At 48.7% G+C, this 15,567-nt stretch overlaps 1 protein-coding gene across 3 annotated transcripts; it reads left to right on the top strand.

Moving 5' to 3' along the window:
* The first annotated feature begins 23 nt into the window (after positions 1 to 23).
* Positions 24 to 14,359, top strand: CCDC177 (coiled-coil domain containing 177). Of its 3 annotated transcripts, none has more exons than XR_012056336.1 (3): positions 24 to 206; positions 852 to 5,652; positions 11,171 to 14,359. XR_012056336.1 is itself a non-coding variant. In XM_030274448.4 (2 exons), the coding sequence occupies exon 2, from the start codon at positions 860 to 862 to the stop codon at positions 2,753 to 2,755; it is 1,896 nt and encodes a 631-aa protein (XP_030130308.3). In that variant the 5' UTR covers positions 24 to 206; positions 852 to 859; the 3' UTR covers positions 2,756 to 5,750. The 3 variants fall into 3 exon arrangements, 1 of the variants encoding a protein (XP_030130308.3); XR_012056337.1 differs by lacking the exon at positions 11,171 to 14,359 and having other exon boundaries at positions 852 to 3,267; positions 5,359 to 5,750; XM_030274448.4 differs by lacking the exon at positions 11,171 to 14,359 and having other exon boundaries at positions 852 to 5,750.
* Positions 14,360 to 15,567: the final 1,208 nt, after the last annotated feature.

Below are 15,567 nucleotides of genomic sequence, written 5' to 3' on the forward strand. Positions count from 1 at the left end.
CGCCCGCCCCCCGCGCGGGGCTGCAGCGGGCAGCGCGGGGCGCCGCAGCCTGCGGGCGGCCGCCGTGCCCGCCGCCGCCGCCCCGCAGGTGGGGGCGCCGCGCGGGGCCCGGGCTGCCATGGAGGAGCCGCCGCCGCCGCCGCCCGCCTGATCCCCGAGGCCGCCGGCACCGAGACAAAGAGCGGGGCTGCGGCCGCGCCCGCCCGGTGAGTGCCGCGGGGGACCGGGACGGGCGGGGGGCTCCTTCTTGCGCCGCGGCTCTGGAGTAGGTCTCGGTCCCGCTGCCAGCCCAGCCTGACACCCCCGGGCACCCCTTTCTCCGCTCACCCATTCACGCGCGGATACCCTCGTCCGCCACTCCGCCAAGCCCAGCACCTTAAAGCATCCTCGTTCATAGCCCGACTACCCTCAGCCCAGACTGCCCTCCCGGCCCAGACACACGCCGCGCATCCCCAGCAGCCCCGTTCCTTGCCGAACGATTCAGCGCCCACTGCCCGAACCTGCCGGAGGACCCTGAACGCCCCCACGTCACCCCGCACACCCCGTCACCCCACACGCCCCCGCGCACCACAGGGCACAACCCGCGCGTCCCAAAGACTCCGCACCACGCCCCTATGCCCGGCCGCCCAAAACACGGCTCCCCGCCCCGGGCACCCCCGCCCCTGGACACTGTCCGTGCGCGCCCAACACCTGCCGCAGCCTGCCCCCTTCCTGCACAAACACAGCCCCGGCATCCCCGGTGCACACCGACCGCCCGCTCCGCGCCGCTCCTCGCCCCTGCCCCGGGCACACAAAGGGGTCTGCGCGCCCGCTGCCCGCCCGCTCACTCGCCGCCGCTCTCTGCCCCGCAGGCCGAGCCATGGTGGAGCCGCCGGCCGAGCCTCCCCCGCAGCCCTGCCCGGCGCCCGGGGGGGCAGCGGGGGGAGAGCCGGCCCGTCCTGGAGAGCAGTCGCCGCTGCTGCACCTGGACCTGTACAACTTCGACTGCGCGGCGGCGGAGGGCAGCCGGTACGTGCTGACCAGCCCGCGGTCGCTGGAGGCCTGCGCCCGCTGCGCCGTGCGGCCCGTGGAGCTGCTGCCGCGGGCGCTCGGGGACCTGCTGAGAGAGGCGCCCGGGCGCTCCATGCGGGTGGCCGCCGGCCTCTACGAGGCCTACGAGCGGGAGCGCCGCCGCAAGCTGCAGCAGTGCCGGGAGGAGCGGGAGAGGATTATCCGGGAGGAGAAGAGGCGGATCCTCGCGCCCCTCGGCAGCCTGCCGCCTTCGCCCGCCGCCCGCGTCTCCTCCCGGGCTGCGGCCGCAGCTGCCGGCGGGCCCCGGACCCATGGCGGGGGGAGGGCCAGGCCATCGAGGGGTGCCAAGGGCAAGAGCCACTCCCTGGACTCGTTGCAGAAGCGCCGCGAGGGTAGCTGGGGCAAGACCTCCTCTGAGTCGGGTGCTTCGTCGTCCTACAGCGGGGAGAGCCTGCGGGAGCGCGGGGGCAAGGTGTGCGGCCGGGGTCGGGGGGTGGCCGCCAATGGGACTCTGCTGGGGCGCAGTTTCAGCCTGGGCGACCTCAGCCACTCACCGCAGACTGCCCAGAAAGTCGAGAGGATCGTCAGAGAGGTGAAGAGGAAGAAGGGTCTCTCAGAGGTGCCAGAGAGAGACAAGAAGATCGCGGCACTGATGATCGCCAAGCACCAGGAGGCCAGCCTCCTGCGGGAGCAGCGGCAGGCAGCTCACCTGCAGTGGGACAGCCAGCGGCGCCTGGCCGAACAGCGAAAGGAGCGGGAGGAGAAGGAGAAGCAAAGGGCCCTCCTGCAGGGTCAGCGGATGTGGGAGAGCCAGGTGGAGAAGCGTCGAGGGAGACTGAACCAGGAGCAGGAGGAAGCTGCCCTGATGAGGCAGAAGCAACTCCTGGTGTGTGAGGAGAGGTGGCGGGAGCAAGCGGAGAAGCAGGAGCGGCTGCGGAGGGAGAGGCTGGAGCGGGCCATCAAGGAGGACAAGCAGAAAAAGCTCCATCAAGAGCTCAACCTGAAGGCAAAGGAAGAAGTCAAGAAGGAGCACCAGGAGCGAGAGGAGCAGCTCCTGCAAGAGAAGCTGTCCACAGCTGCACAGAAGAGGCTGAAAAAGGAGGTGCAGCTGCAGAAGGAAAAGAGACTGTTCAACCAAGCAGAGAAGCTGAAGCATGAGGCCTTGCTCAAGGAATTGGCCAAACAGGAGGCAGAAGAGAAGGAAATGCTGAAGGCATCCCTGAAGATGAGTTTGACAAAGGCTCAGGAGAACTATGAGCAGCTTGTGGAGAAAAGGAACCAGGAGCTGAGGGAGAAGGCTAGGCGTGAGGACATGCAGATCCAGAGAGCTAAACTGGCAGCAGAGAAGAAAGAAAAAGAGCAGAAGGAGCACTTGGAAGCACTGGCTAGAGAGACAGAGAGAAAGCTCCAGCATGCTGCCCAGGTGGCTGAAGAGGCTGTCCAAGAAAAAGCCCGCAAAGTGGTCTTGAGCCGCCTGGAAAAGGAAAAAGTGCAGAAGATGAACAAGCAAAAGGTGGAACAGTATGAGGACTTACGGCGCAGGGAAATTCTCCTCTCTATAGAGAGGAAGCTGGAGAGAAGTGAGCAGATCTTCAAGGAGAAGAAGACTGTCTTAGAAAATGCCAGATCTGTTGCTCGAGCATCCTTCCATGTCCGGGAAAGGGTGCGGGAGGAGACGAACATGCGCACCTTTGACAAGATGGCCTTTGAAGCAGAACTGCATGCTCAGCTTAGTAAGAAATGAAAGATCTTTTCATGGAGGAGTGAGGATGCACCACTGGTTGTCCATCGTAATGTGACAGAAAGCTCCTCAGCGTGAGTGTTTAAAAAACAAAACCAACATCCACCCTAATTTCGTATTTTGGGGGAGCAGGGTACCGCACAAAAATGTGGCAGCTATTTCACATACTGTTTTAAATACATTTTTAGTTCTGGGTGTGTTTTAAAGACTGACCTCAGTCATCTTTACAGAGAGGATGCAGGTTTTTCTGTCCTCCACTCCACAAGCACATGCATTTTCGTCAGAGAGGGCTGCAAAATCCGCTTGAAGCCTCATAGTTACCAATTTATTATTTACACCGGAGATGACAACTATCGATGCACTCTCCAGCTGGAAATGCAAACAGAGGTTGCTGACTACTAGAGTCTACTGAATAAGAACCAAAACCATCCTAGCTGGTTCTGCCTGGAGTGATGGGCAGTTCGGTTTAAGTTACAAGACTGCATTTTCAAAGCTGCTGCAGTCCCATGCTGAAGGTGAGGAAGGCTGGAGAACAGAATGCCATATACCCTGGGTACCCCTTGGCTGCTGCTAGTACCAAGCTAGGGAAAGCACAGATCAAAGCCGTGTAAGTAGACATCATGATCAGAGCTGGGCGGAAGCTATCTGAAAGTGCTCACAAACACAATTTCGTTTTTGCTGTTTGTAACTGTTACTCCTATCAAGGTATCCTCACCTCTCCAAGTTTCTCTTGCTAACATCTGTAGATGTTCTTTTGGAGGAGGGAGAAAAGGGGACAAATTTATGGACAGTCCACACACTGATGAGCACTCACACAAGCCACTTGTTCATTAAGATATAAAAATGAATGAACCTGTGGAATCTGGACTTTGGGGGAAACACAGAGGTCACTTGTAAATGGAAATCACCACCCTCAGGAATTCTCAAAACTCAAGAAGACCTTCAGTCACCTTATCCAATTTGCCCTATCTTGAGCAGGAGGTTGGACCAGATGTTCTCCAGGGTTCTAACCTTATAGTTCTCATGAGCTGCATACAATGAGACATTCGCCCAGCTCTTATCATCGTCTAGTGAGCAGGGCAGCATTTCTTTCTCACTGGTGCTAAGAGTTGTATTCTTATATAGAGCACAAGAAAGAATAGATGCACAAAATAAGGTATGTTACAGATTCTCTCAGACGAGGATCATGTCTTTTTTATAAGAGTTAATACTATTTAGGGAGAACTGAGTCCTTCTGCAATGAAATACACCAGAAATGTGAAAAGCCTACCTGTGCCCTGTGCACAGCATTCAAGTACAACAGTACTCTGCTCCAGGTTTCCACATTTACTCTTTGTTGAGTTGGAGTTGCAAGCACAATCCAAAGCAGGCACTTTGGTTTTTTTTCTGGCTCTGCGTAGCATCAGCTCTGTGTTCCACCATCCGTGACGCCGTATTGGGTTGCTCTGGTGATAGCAGTCAGACCTGGATCATGGAGGAGAAGCAGCAAGAAAAGACAGGATCTCATTTCTTTGCGGGTTTCTTTCTCTGACGTACAACATAGTAGAAGAGCCAACCAGGAGAGGGTTGACATATGGCACAGGCATGCAGTCTAGCATGCATAGTTTGCTTACTAGAATTTCCCAGGAGGTAACAGCAGGTCAGAGCCCTCCTAAAAGGCTTTAAAGAAGCTGTTAAATTAGCAGTAACAATAGACCAAATACACCTTGGTGCCGTGGAAGGCTAGAGACATTACACAAACAGTGTTGAAAATTAAGAAATAGGATTTTTTTTAAATTTTATTTTTATAGGACTTGATCTTTGAATCAAAGTACGATTGGTGGTGTTGAGGACAGGCAGCATGAAAGTAGGAATTAGGGCACCTGAGCAATGTTTGCTCTGTCAGTCATTGGTTCACTGTGTAATGCCAGGCAAGTCCTTAGAGGCTGGACCTGCTGCTATTGATATAAACGGAAGCGGAGTTGAGCTCTTGGGACTCACAGGAAATAGTAAGACTCTGATTGGCAAAGCACTTCAAAGACTTTGGACAAATGTTGCTTATAAAGTACAAAGTAATATTTATTTATGTATTTATTTATTTATTTATTTATTTATTTATTTATTTATTTATTTATTTGAGTGATTATTAAAGTAAAACATCCCTTGGTGAAAAACATTAACACCCAAATCTGGTAACTGTGGAAAGGATAGCTGCATTAGTGTTTCCAGCAGGGAGGCTGTTCCCTCACCCTCATCCTCAAAGCAGCAACTAGAACAGTGAAACAAATGCTGCTCTAACACTGGACAAGGTCCTTTAAAAAACACAGACTTCTCCACATGTTGTCCATGCCACAGTGATTTATGTGTGCCCTTGTAGCTCATAATTGCATGCAAAGACCTAGGAAAGAGATGGCCAGTGGCCCAAATCCAGCCACTGCAAAAGTGCCCTTGCTTCCCGATAGCACTAGAGTTGGGATAAAACCTGCAGTGAGTCCAGTATAGCCAATGTTTCATCTAGTTTGTAGCCTTTGGGGCTGCAGAGCAAGCCTGCCAGCATGTATATGAGGGGTTTTGCTTCCTGTATCGTTGCACTGGGGTTGAAATTCGCTGCTTGGTTCATTTAACAGAGGGAAAATGGGGAGAGCTGGGAAACAGTGGAAAGAAGGCAAATGGTGATGGGTGAATGAGCAGGCAGCTTTTAACTGGAGGAGCATGTTTTCCCTAAAGCTCTACTGCGACCTACCTGAAAACTGTCCAAACCTCCCTCTGACAAGGGCATTTCCAGATGGAGAACATTCTGCAGCCCAGGAGACATGTCTTGGCCACTGACTGTAATTACATCTGGGGTCCATCTCTTGCTGCTGACTGAGTTTGACACCTTGGGGCTACAGCTGAACTAATCAACACAGACCAACATGAAGGTAATTGGATTGGCAAACTAGTGTTCCTATACTGTGCAGTGTACAGATCAAGTTTTGAATGTGAAATCTAAGAAAAAATATTTTTTTTTCAAAAGACACTAATCTGTGTATGGATATTTTTTATTTCTGTAGTGGTTTAAGTTCAAAGTTCATGAAATTCAGTGAGTTTTATGAGTTTAAAATTGCATGGAAAATTTAAGTCAGTATGGATGGAGGCATGAGAGGTATTTCTTCGGTCTGCTTATGCTTCTGTTTATTTGAGAAGGAATTCTACTGCTGGATTTCTGTAGGAACAGAAGTTAAACCCTGGGTCACATGTAAAAAGTATGGCCCTTGTAGATGGGGTTTATTTGATATTTTTGCAATTGAACTGTAGTTTAGGGAGAACTAAAAAAGAAATCAACATGGAGAGGAAGCACTGACTAAGAAACAGTTTCTGTTGGCTGAACTCTGGAGGAATTTTGGAACACAATGGAACACATTTTGTATGTTCAGGAACTCTTGTTTATGTGGATTGTCTAGTCTTTAATGGCATCTGGGTTGAAACTGGAGCCCTTCAGTGCCAGAGAGTGTGCCAACAATCTTACCTGTGTGCTTCCTCTTCACGCAAAATTCATCACTAAAGCTCATTCTCTGTGTCAAGGTTGAATTTGGCAGATATGTCTAAAAGCTGTTAGGAGGAGCAGCTGCACCATCGCTAGTTAATATTTTACAAGGTAAATTTTAAGCCAGTTTATACTGAGTTCTTTCTCCACCTGAATAAGAAATATGTGAAGATTAGATTTCTTGCCTTGTTTACCTACTGTTTTCCTCTTAGGATGCTTATGGAGCTCCAGACTCATTCTGTGCAAAAATTTCTCCTGGTGACAGGGGAATTCTATTTGCTAAACAAATGCTAAACAAATATGCAGTGCTCACAGGTTTGAGAGGGGACTTGGTTAAAGACATCTACATGTCTTTATTAAGCCAAGGCTGGACAGGGAGGCATGAGAAACAGAATTTGCAATACATAGCCCGGTTTATTATAGCCTACCTGAGGATGGCTTCTCATTGCTGCAGTTGTTGCATCAAAGAAAGACTTGCTTTCAGCTGTGGGTGTTCTTCTGCTGGTAAAGACAAAAATGTAGTAGTTGAAATGCCATTTCAAACATTTTTTTGGGGGGGGCTTTTTTTGGTCTTACTGGGGTTTTTTAAAGAAGATACAGGGAGATGTAAGGATGAGATACAAAGCTAGTTAGATGCAGCACATCACAGATGGTAATTGGTGTCTTCACACATAGTTCTGCTCTGTGGACTTGAGACTGTGCTGTTGTTTAGCAGAGCAGCCACTACATCCATGAGAGCAGAGGTGCTCTGGGAGGTGCTCAGTAATCTGTTCTGAGATCACACAGGTGCCCTTCAAACAATCCAGTGTAAGCTTTGTTTTGCTGAGTCAAGCTCCAAGGGAATATCATTTGTTAGGACTAGACTTAGCCTGCATAGTTGTAAAAGAAGGCTGTCATAGGCAAAGAAGAGGAAGACCCTGGCTCAGCCCAGTCCTTCTGGAAATCAACCCCGAGACACCTACTGAGCAGCACAGTACAGGGGTGTTGCAGTGGGAGCTGACAGAGCTCTAATACAACTGCCTGGGGGAGTGCAGCCCCACAAGTCCTTGGCAAGCAAGTACCACCCACTCTGAAGAGCCAGTACAGAGGGATGATAAGAAAATCATAATGCTTCTGGCTTCTAGGCAGACAGCAGCTCTTCCCTCCTTTTTGTGAGATATTACTAGGTGATGGTTAGAAGAGAAAACACTGGGAACAAGGAAAAAAAAAAGCAAAACTCTTCCAACACAAGATACCTGGAAAGAGATTCTCCATTCACAGAGAACATCCAGGACTCTGGGGAGGCCAGTCTTCAGAGCCTTCATAATGGAATATGCCCCACATCCCACATACCTCTTAACAATAGGACATGAAAAAAATTCAGTTGTAGGTCTGACTTCTTTATCCTTAGCCCATTCTTTGGGCATGAATCTTTACTGTGAAACATTGCCTTGTTATTGTAAGATTTTAGTCTGAAAGGACCCAAGTCTTTCTCTGATAACTTTGCACTCATCTCCTACCTCCCTACCATTCAGCAAGGAATCCTCTGCATTGCAAAACCACTCTGGCAGTAAGAATCATCCTGTGTTACAAAACCAAACTGCCAGTCCTATTTAATTCTTTTGTGCTTTATGCAGCTCCCTGCATCTAATCTCAGGACCTGGCTGTGAGGTAAACTTGTTGTCGCCCCCAGCCTAAGTACAAGCAAACTGAAGCAGAAAGAACTGATGTGATTTGCCCCAGGCCATGTTGGCCTCCCTGATCTAGCTGGAGCTCTCACTCATGTCCTCCCTAATCCCCATGCAGTCCTCTAATTAACCTCTCCTGGTTGCAGTGGAGGGATATCTCTGTGCCCCTGCTGTGGCAGCTTCCCCGACTCCTGATCTGCAGCTGGTGCTTCATGGCGGATGAAGCTTTTAAACCACCCGCCACCACTTCTGGGCATTGTCTCCAAACCTGAAACACTTTTAAATGAGGGTCCTGAAGGTTTGATAATGCTGCACAGGGAGGCCAGGACAGGGGCAGGGTAAGAGGAAGGTGCATTAGCAGAAAGGGGCAGGAGCTACAGCTGGAAATGTTAAATGAGTGAGTAAACATGGACTGAGTATCTTTATACCATCCTGGCTATCTGGAATCACTTGGATATCTATGTGACAGCATACAATAACACTTTCTTTCAGCACATTAAACTTACAGGGCCCAGTTCATCCCATTAGTTACCTTTCTAGAGCCAGCAGAGTTATTCCAGGAGTGAATACAGTCTAGATATATTAAACTTTTCATTATTTATGTAAATCACATTGGCTTGGCAGAGCTTATGCTTTCAAAAGCTCGGTGGAAATTTCCTCCTGCCTGAGCAGTACCCAGGCAATGGGATGGGAGGGTCACATATCAGCTGATATTTTTAGACTGGGTGACAAATTTGTCAATACCCTGGTGCTGGACACTGTGTTCCTGTGTGTTTACAAAGCAGCGTCTGCTGAAGCAGCTCAGTGCAGCTGAGAGGAAGAGCAGCTGGCACAGAAGTACCTTGTCAGACAATAAATTAAACAGTTGGGAGTAAGAGATTTGGCTTTTTGTCTGTTGGACACTACTGGGAATGTTTTGGTTTGTAGGAGGGTGATGTGATAATTTCATCTCTCTTTTAATCACCTCCAAAGTAAGCTGTGCTATTTTTGACAATTGTTTAATGATTTATAAGAGGCAGGAAAATAAATGAGGAAGGGAGCACAAAACACAGATGTGTAGGTAAAGCTGAAAGCCATTTTTCTTTCCCTCCTGAAAAAAGCCATATTATCCCTGCAGGTGAAGGTTTTGTTAAGTGCTGCATTGCATGCAATTTCTTAGACCCTAGGAGGGAGCCACTCTGTTCACAAGCTTTGCTACTTATACACCTGTCTCCTGTACATGCTGACAAGACAGGCTTCGTGTTTACCTCCAAGCAACAGCTATTTCTTCAGATTTCAAGGAAGAGGTGAGATCCCTGAGCAGGCACCATTTTCACTATAGAGGGACCACTACACAGCCATCCTGGGTGGACTCGGTCCACATCTGACATGAACCCTGATGGAAGAATTGTACTTTGTTCTCATCAGGGAGTTTCAGCAGCCCTCATCCAGTCTAGGAGCCTCTGCACCATTTTCAGCTTCCACCTGAAGCTGTCAAGATGTCCTTGTGTCCCAGTTTGATCTTGAGGCTCCTGGGGCATGTCTCTGCAGAAGTCCTTGTCTGTCCAAACAAGGACTGTCTGAATCTGGGCTTTAGGTGGAGTAGATTGAAAACCTACAGAACTGGGGTGTTGTGGCACAGCAAAAGGGTGCTACTGTTTTATTTTTAATTATCAAACACCGCTGCTAATTTACTTCACCTGCATTGCTTTCCCAGACATTACCATGAATGGGGCAAGCATTAATAGCCCCAGTGGAAGTGCTTAGCTGTTGCCCTCCCCACTTAGACCAATGCTTGGCATGGGAAACAGTGTCCCTTCTTGCCTGAGAGGGAAGCTTTCCTTTCTGCAATCATCATCGCATCATACAGAGGTGCTCTGGGGCAGGCTGGCATCCTAAGGTACATCCATCCTATCACCAGCTTCTCCTTATGACCTGGACTCTGCCGGTAAATTCATACCTAGCTCATAAAGATCTGCATGACCTGTCATGACAGGGATTTCAGGTATGTTGTTACAGCTATACGTCATGATGTTGCTTTTTCTGTTATCAGTTTCACCTACTGCTGCTCAGGAGAAAGTAAAGCCAGGGAGGGTTGTTTCAGTAAACCAGAGTTGACCTGCCTGCTCTCTGAAAATGGTATGCAGGTAGGCAAGCTGAGAGCCTCAGGGCTTTATGCAACACTAGAACACCTCTTGGATGCTGTGAGTCCTAATATTTTCCAGGCAGAAGCCACTCTGTCTTGTAACAGACATTTTCCGTGATTCCTGCAATTTTTTAAAAAACTGTACAATCTGTTTGCAGAATCAGGTATTTAAATGCATTTTACTTATGGTTCCAGCAAAAAAAATGGTACAAGTAGAGATTCCTGAAGGCAATGATGTTTACACCCAGAGCTGCTGTCCTCTCTAAGTGTCTCTGATCAGACTGCACTCTGCTACTGCAGAGACTTCTCGCAGCTCCTGCTGTCTCTGGGAAGCTGCAGATCCCTCCCTGCAAAGACACTGTACCATAACATAGCTGCCACGTGATTCAGTCACAGCCTGCGAGTCCCCAAATGCACAGAAAAGTTGCTGTAAGCTATCAGGGGAGTTTCTGCAGAGTCTCCTGGAACCCACGGGGCCCTTCCCATGCATCCTGACGCCAGGGCTGTATAAACTGCCTGTGCAGTACCTGCTGACCCAGTAATGCTGTCTGAGTCCTCTCCATGGCAACGCACTGCAGTGTCCTCAGGTACAGGGAGGCATCCTGCAAGCAGGCAAGGATGGCCAGGGAGTCGATGTATCAGATGTACAGAGAATCATTTTAGCATAAGTTTTTCCATGGGGAAATTGAAGGCACAAAATTACTCCCCAGAGGAAATGAAAGAATGTCTGAAGAAGAAAGAAATAACATAGGAGACACGGTTTATATGTCTCATGCAACAGATGTACATGGCCAAGTAGCTTCACACATTTTAGATACCCTCAGGGAATGAAGAATGGTGGAAAGTACTTAGGACCTCAGGTGAGAAAGGAATTATGTTTCCCAACAAAGGTCAGGGTTGGCCAGAGTGGAAAATTGTAGAAAAACTGTTCTAGATATCTCCAACTATGATGGCTCTAATATCACTACAGCAAAGAAACATGTCCTGAATTAATGGTAGGAGTAAGGATGAAAAATATAAGCCTGGGATAAGCACATACATGACCTAAACAAATGTATAAAATAATGAAAATAAGACTGGGACCCTACATGAAAGTCATGATGAATTGTGAATTTTTTTAGGTCTCCTTCCTGTTGAAGGCTCCTCCCTTACAGCAGCAGAGAAATGCCTTCTGGAGCACCCCAGCCCAGTGGCTTCCTCTACCCCAGGCCTGCATGGGTGCTGCTCCAGGCACCTGTCAGGCAGCACCCCACAGTGTGAGGTGAGGAAGGAGCCTGAGCTAAACCACCTCCCTTTGGGCTCTAGGGCAGCAGCCAAGAGTGCCCAGGGTTCTCCTGTGAAGCAGAAAGTGATGAGGAGCACCTCTTTTAGTATTTGAATCTGGGCTGTCAGAGGAAAGATTTTACTGTGTGTCAGTGCTAGGATCTGGATGATGAGCTAAGAAGAGGTATGTATCTCAAGACTACAGGATAAAAAAAACACTTTTCTACTAAAGACTGTTAATTCTGCTGTTTTGGGTTTTTTTGCCGGGGGTGTGGGGGGGAGGGTGTTGGGGCTTTTTTGGTTGGGTTGTTTGTTTGTTTAGGTTTTGGGGGGTTTTTTGGCGCTTTGTTGTTGGTTTTTTTGGGGGGGTATATTGTTCGGTTTTGGGGGGTTTTTTGTTTCTTTTTTTTATTATTTTTTTAATTGTTTGAGTTTTTCTTCCTCAAAGACCAAATTTAATATCAAGCTACCAGGGTTTGGTAGAGACCCACAGCATGCCCATAGTCCTGTTCTCATTAAGAAAGTGGATTGCTGGCTGACTATGTTTTGCAAAGACCAGATCCATACCCACTTTTATTTGTAATCAACCATTTCGATTCAGCCACCAGACCCGGGATTGGTTCCTGCCTGCTAAGGTCAATTGCCAAAGGGCAAGCCAAGCATATGGTGACAGCTAGCACATTCCTGTGCCCAACAGAGGAGGCACCACAGCCAGAGGTAATCTCAGGCTGGGGCTGTTTCCAAAGAGAGCAGGGATCTCGTGAAAGGGAAAAGCCAGATTAAAGGAGAATCATAATCCTTAACTATGCAGTGACAGCCTGGGAAGAGAGGTTTGCTCAAAAAAGCCAAGGGTCTTCTCTCACCAATGATAGTGCCTCACTGCTGGCAAAGTGGATGTGGGCTCATGTCTCCATCTTCTCTTTCTCTGGCAGGGGCAAGAAACAGAATTACAGCAAAAAGCAGGGGACAGAAGTCTAGATGTGGGGATGAAACCTTCTAGATGAGATCCTGTTCAAAGCTCTTCCTGATTTCACTTGCAGACAGAGCCCTGAATACCACAGGAAGAGTGGGCTTCAACCCTCAGTTTGTACAACCTGAACCCTGGTCATGCAGCCATGCTCTGATGCATTTGCTGCACTTGCTTGGAATAAGGCAGGCTTGTGGGGCATTCCAGCATGCCAGCTGCATGCTTCACAGCCATATCCCAGCCACAGCTTTGAAGCAGTGGGAAAGGTTTTATCTCATTCTTTCCCAGTTCAAATCAGCAGGATTAGTTGTTTATTCAGGAGTCCCTTCCCCCATTGGCAGGGGAAAGTAATTATCAGCCTTCTTTTTATATATACCAGCTAGCAGACAGGATCAGTACGCAGAGGGACTCCCTGATTTCTGACATGCCTAAGCCCTCAGACGACTGGGGGGTTTTTGCACCATATGGCTCTACCACTTGACAAAATAGTGCCCTAGATAGGCTGGTTGTTTTCCAGCCTGCCACCAAATTAACTTAGGAGGATGGGCACATACAGCCACAGTTTCTGCATTGTTGCCACCGTTTCTGAGGTCTCCGGACCTATTGCAAGCCACTGTATTTTTGTAGCCCCTCCTGCCCCCCTCCAGGACCAGCTACCAAAAGGATTAAACACAGCATGTTATCTACTGCAGTGGCTTAATCACTAAGCAAAGCACTCATCCCCTGACCACAGGGTCAAGGAATTATCTTCCTGACAGATAACACAGCCAGGGCTTGGAACAAAATGAGGAGCTGAACTGTCATTGCAAGCCCACAGGCCACAGTTTTATTGCTGTTTCTGGGGAAGTAGTGCTGCTAAGATGCTGTGGAAGTGCAGCGTGACTCCTCTCCTTGCCCCAAGATGTCTTTTGGTGATGGGAGAAGAGAAACACAGCAAAAATGGTTTTCATTTTTGGGTACATACATCCCCCTCTCTTAAACACCCCTTATTCCAAACTTGTCCCTCTGAGAGCAAGAGGTTTTGATGGTTAGATGTTTTTGGCACCGTGTACTAAAGAGACTGAAGAACTAACTGAGCACTAAGACTGGGCCAAAGGAGAAGTGACCTCGAGGGAAACATACATATCTAGAAAAACAGATTCAGAGGACACAGATTCTACACATCAGTTTCAGCAGAAGGTGGGAAGTCCTATTCCCATATAAGCTGGCCTGTAAAGGCAGAGCTGCAGGGCCCACAGCTCATTGCACAGCAGTGGGCTGCGAGAGGGCAACTCACACCTCTGGGGGAAAAGTTCTTCATTGGAAACTTAAATATAGAGAGCCCAGGTCTGCCGCCACCATAAGAGAGTGAGGCAGACTCCTGACACAGAGAGCTACAAAGTGAGGTTCTTACTAGGCACTAGCACAGGGCATCAGCTCCCACAGCATTGCTGTGAGTGCCTCAGGACCCGCTGCACACAGCCAGGCTGGATAAACCACGGTCTCCTGCCTGGTGGCTGCCGAGAGCGGTGCCTTTTCATAGAAGGGGAAGGTGTAAACTGAGATTACAGAAACAGGCTGAGTGGATGAAGCTCTCTACCCTAAGCTGGGTAATAGAAATAGCTTGCAGCTCTCCAGGTGGCTTCCTCATGGTCACATACATGACAGGAACTCCAGAGAAGGAATCCTCATCTCTACAAGAGTCTAGGTCCTAAAGACTCTGATTGAAATTACAGGTGTGCTAATGTTCCTTCTTCCTTGTTGTGTCTTTCAAAAGCAGCTAAGCAGTCAAATGACATCTTCTCACTTCCCTCAGCACATCTTGCCTTTTGCAGTCCAGCTGCTCCCTAAAGACCCTGGTTGTTACCTTGTCTGTGAAACATTCACACCTTGCCAAGTCTGTGTGCCTTACCTGTGAACAGCGAGGACCACACTGCAGCCAGGGGCACTGCTCCATTTTCCCACCAGGAGATGCTTCTTGCAGCACTGATGTGGAATGTGAGAGAAGCAGCTCCCACCTTAAAACAAGATTAACACATTTTAGCAAATTTCACTGTTCTTCAGGTATAAATCAAAAATAAAAATGTTTTTTACTACTTTAGCTCAGAACATGAAGGGTCTGATTGTCTCTGAGGTATCTGTCTCTGTTAAGCTTGGTGGATCCTCCAAAGAGCTCACTGAGGTTATGTGCATGCTGTTCATCCTCCTGGGACAGGGCACAGATATCATCAGAACCCTTTCCATACACCCACCTCCAACCTAACAGCCAAGGCACAGCCAAGACACTGGCAGGACTGGCAGGCAGAATAAATAACCTGCCTGCCGTGCAAGGGGCCTGGATGAGCTAGCTGCAAATAAAGGTCCTTTTCCCCATCTCTTATCTCAGGCAAAGGAGACAGCACCCCACAGTGCTCTGTGGAAAACAGAGCACTAATAAAGCTTTTTTTAGATTTTCCACTCAGCTGCTGCTCCTTGGCTCCTATCACTTTCCCACCTGCATTTCTCTGTGCCTTTGGGAACATTATGTATATTCTATATTGTTCTTAATTGTTCTAGGAAAAAAAAATTATCCTTCCATTAAGTGACTCTCAAGAGCAGAGAGAGGGGGCCATACATCTACCTTGCAGTCTGCCAGGGGCCCTCTCCTCAGTGTCTCTCCTATGGCCACTGTCCCTGCAGCCCCGGGATCTGCAGAAAGCACAATCCAAGCCTCAATATCACTTTGTCCAACAGAAAGCTGCACCAGAAAAACCTGGTCATAAGAAATAACACATCTCTCTTCTAGAACATGTGAAGGAAGGGACCCCTTTTAACCACATGAAAATCAAGCTCTAAAATGACTGCTCTAGCTGCCTTGTGTGTGCTTCTCTCCACAGGGATGTGGCTGTGAAATGCACCTGGGTGTGCAACCCGGGGCTTGTTCTGACCAAGCACCAAGTACAAGGTGCTCCCTAGAAAGGGAAATGGCTGCACAGGTTCACTAGGTCAGCTGGGGAATGGCATGAGTTGCTTTCTCCTCCCGTGGAGCTCCAGCCTGGCACCTCTACTTACCAGTTTTTCTATTTCATTAAGTTTTACCTCCTCCCTACAAGTAGACTTTAATTATGACTTCTCTACATTTCTACCATGCTCCAGATAACAGCATGGCCACCAAAACCAGGACCATCTCTTCCAGAGGATTCACCAACCTTCAGCCTCTAAAGGTTACAGTACCTAGCCTAGATAACAATCTTCCCCCAAAAATGGTCCATAGATGTTTTGATACAAATAGTTCTTGGAAAATGTATCTAATTAAATATAGCCTTTCCA

Source organism: Taeniopygia guttata, chromosome 5 (assembly GCF_048771995.1).
Source record: "Taeniopygia guttata chromosome 5, bTaeGut7.mat, whole genome shotgun sequence".
NCBI lineage: Eukaryota > Metazoa > Chordata > Aves > Passeriformes > Estrildidae > Taeniopygia > Taeniopygia guttata.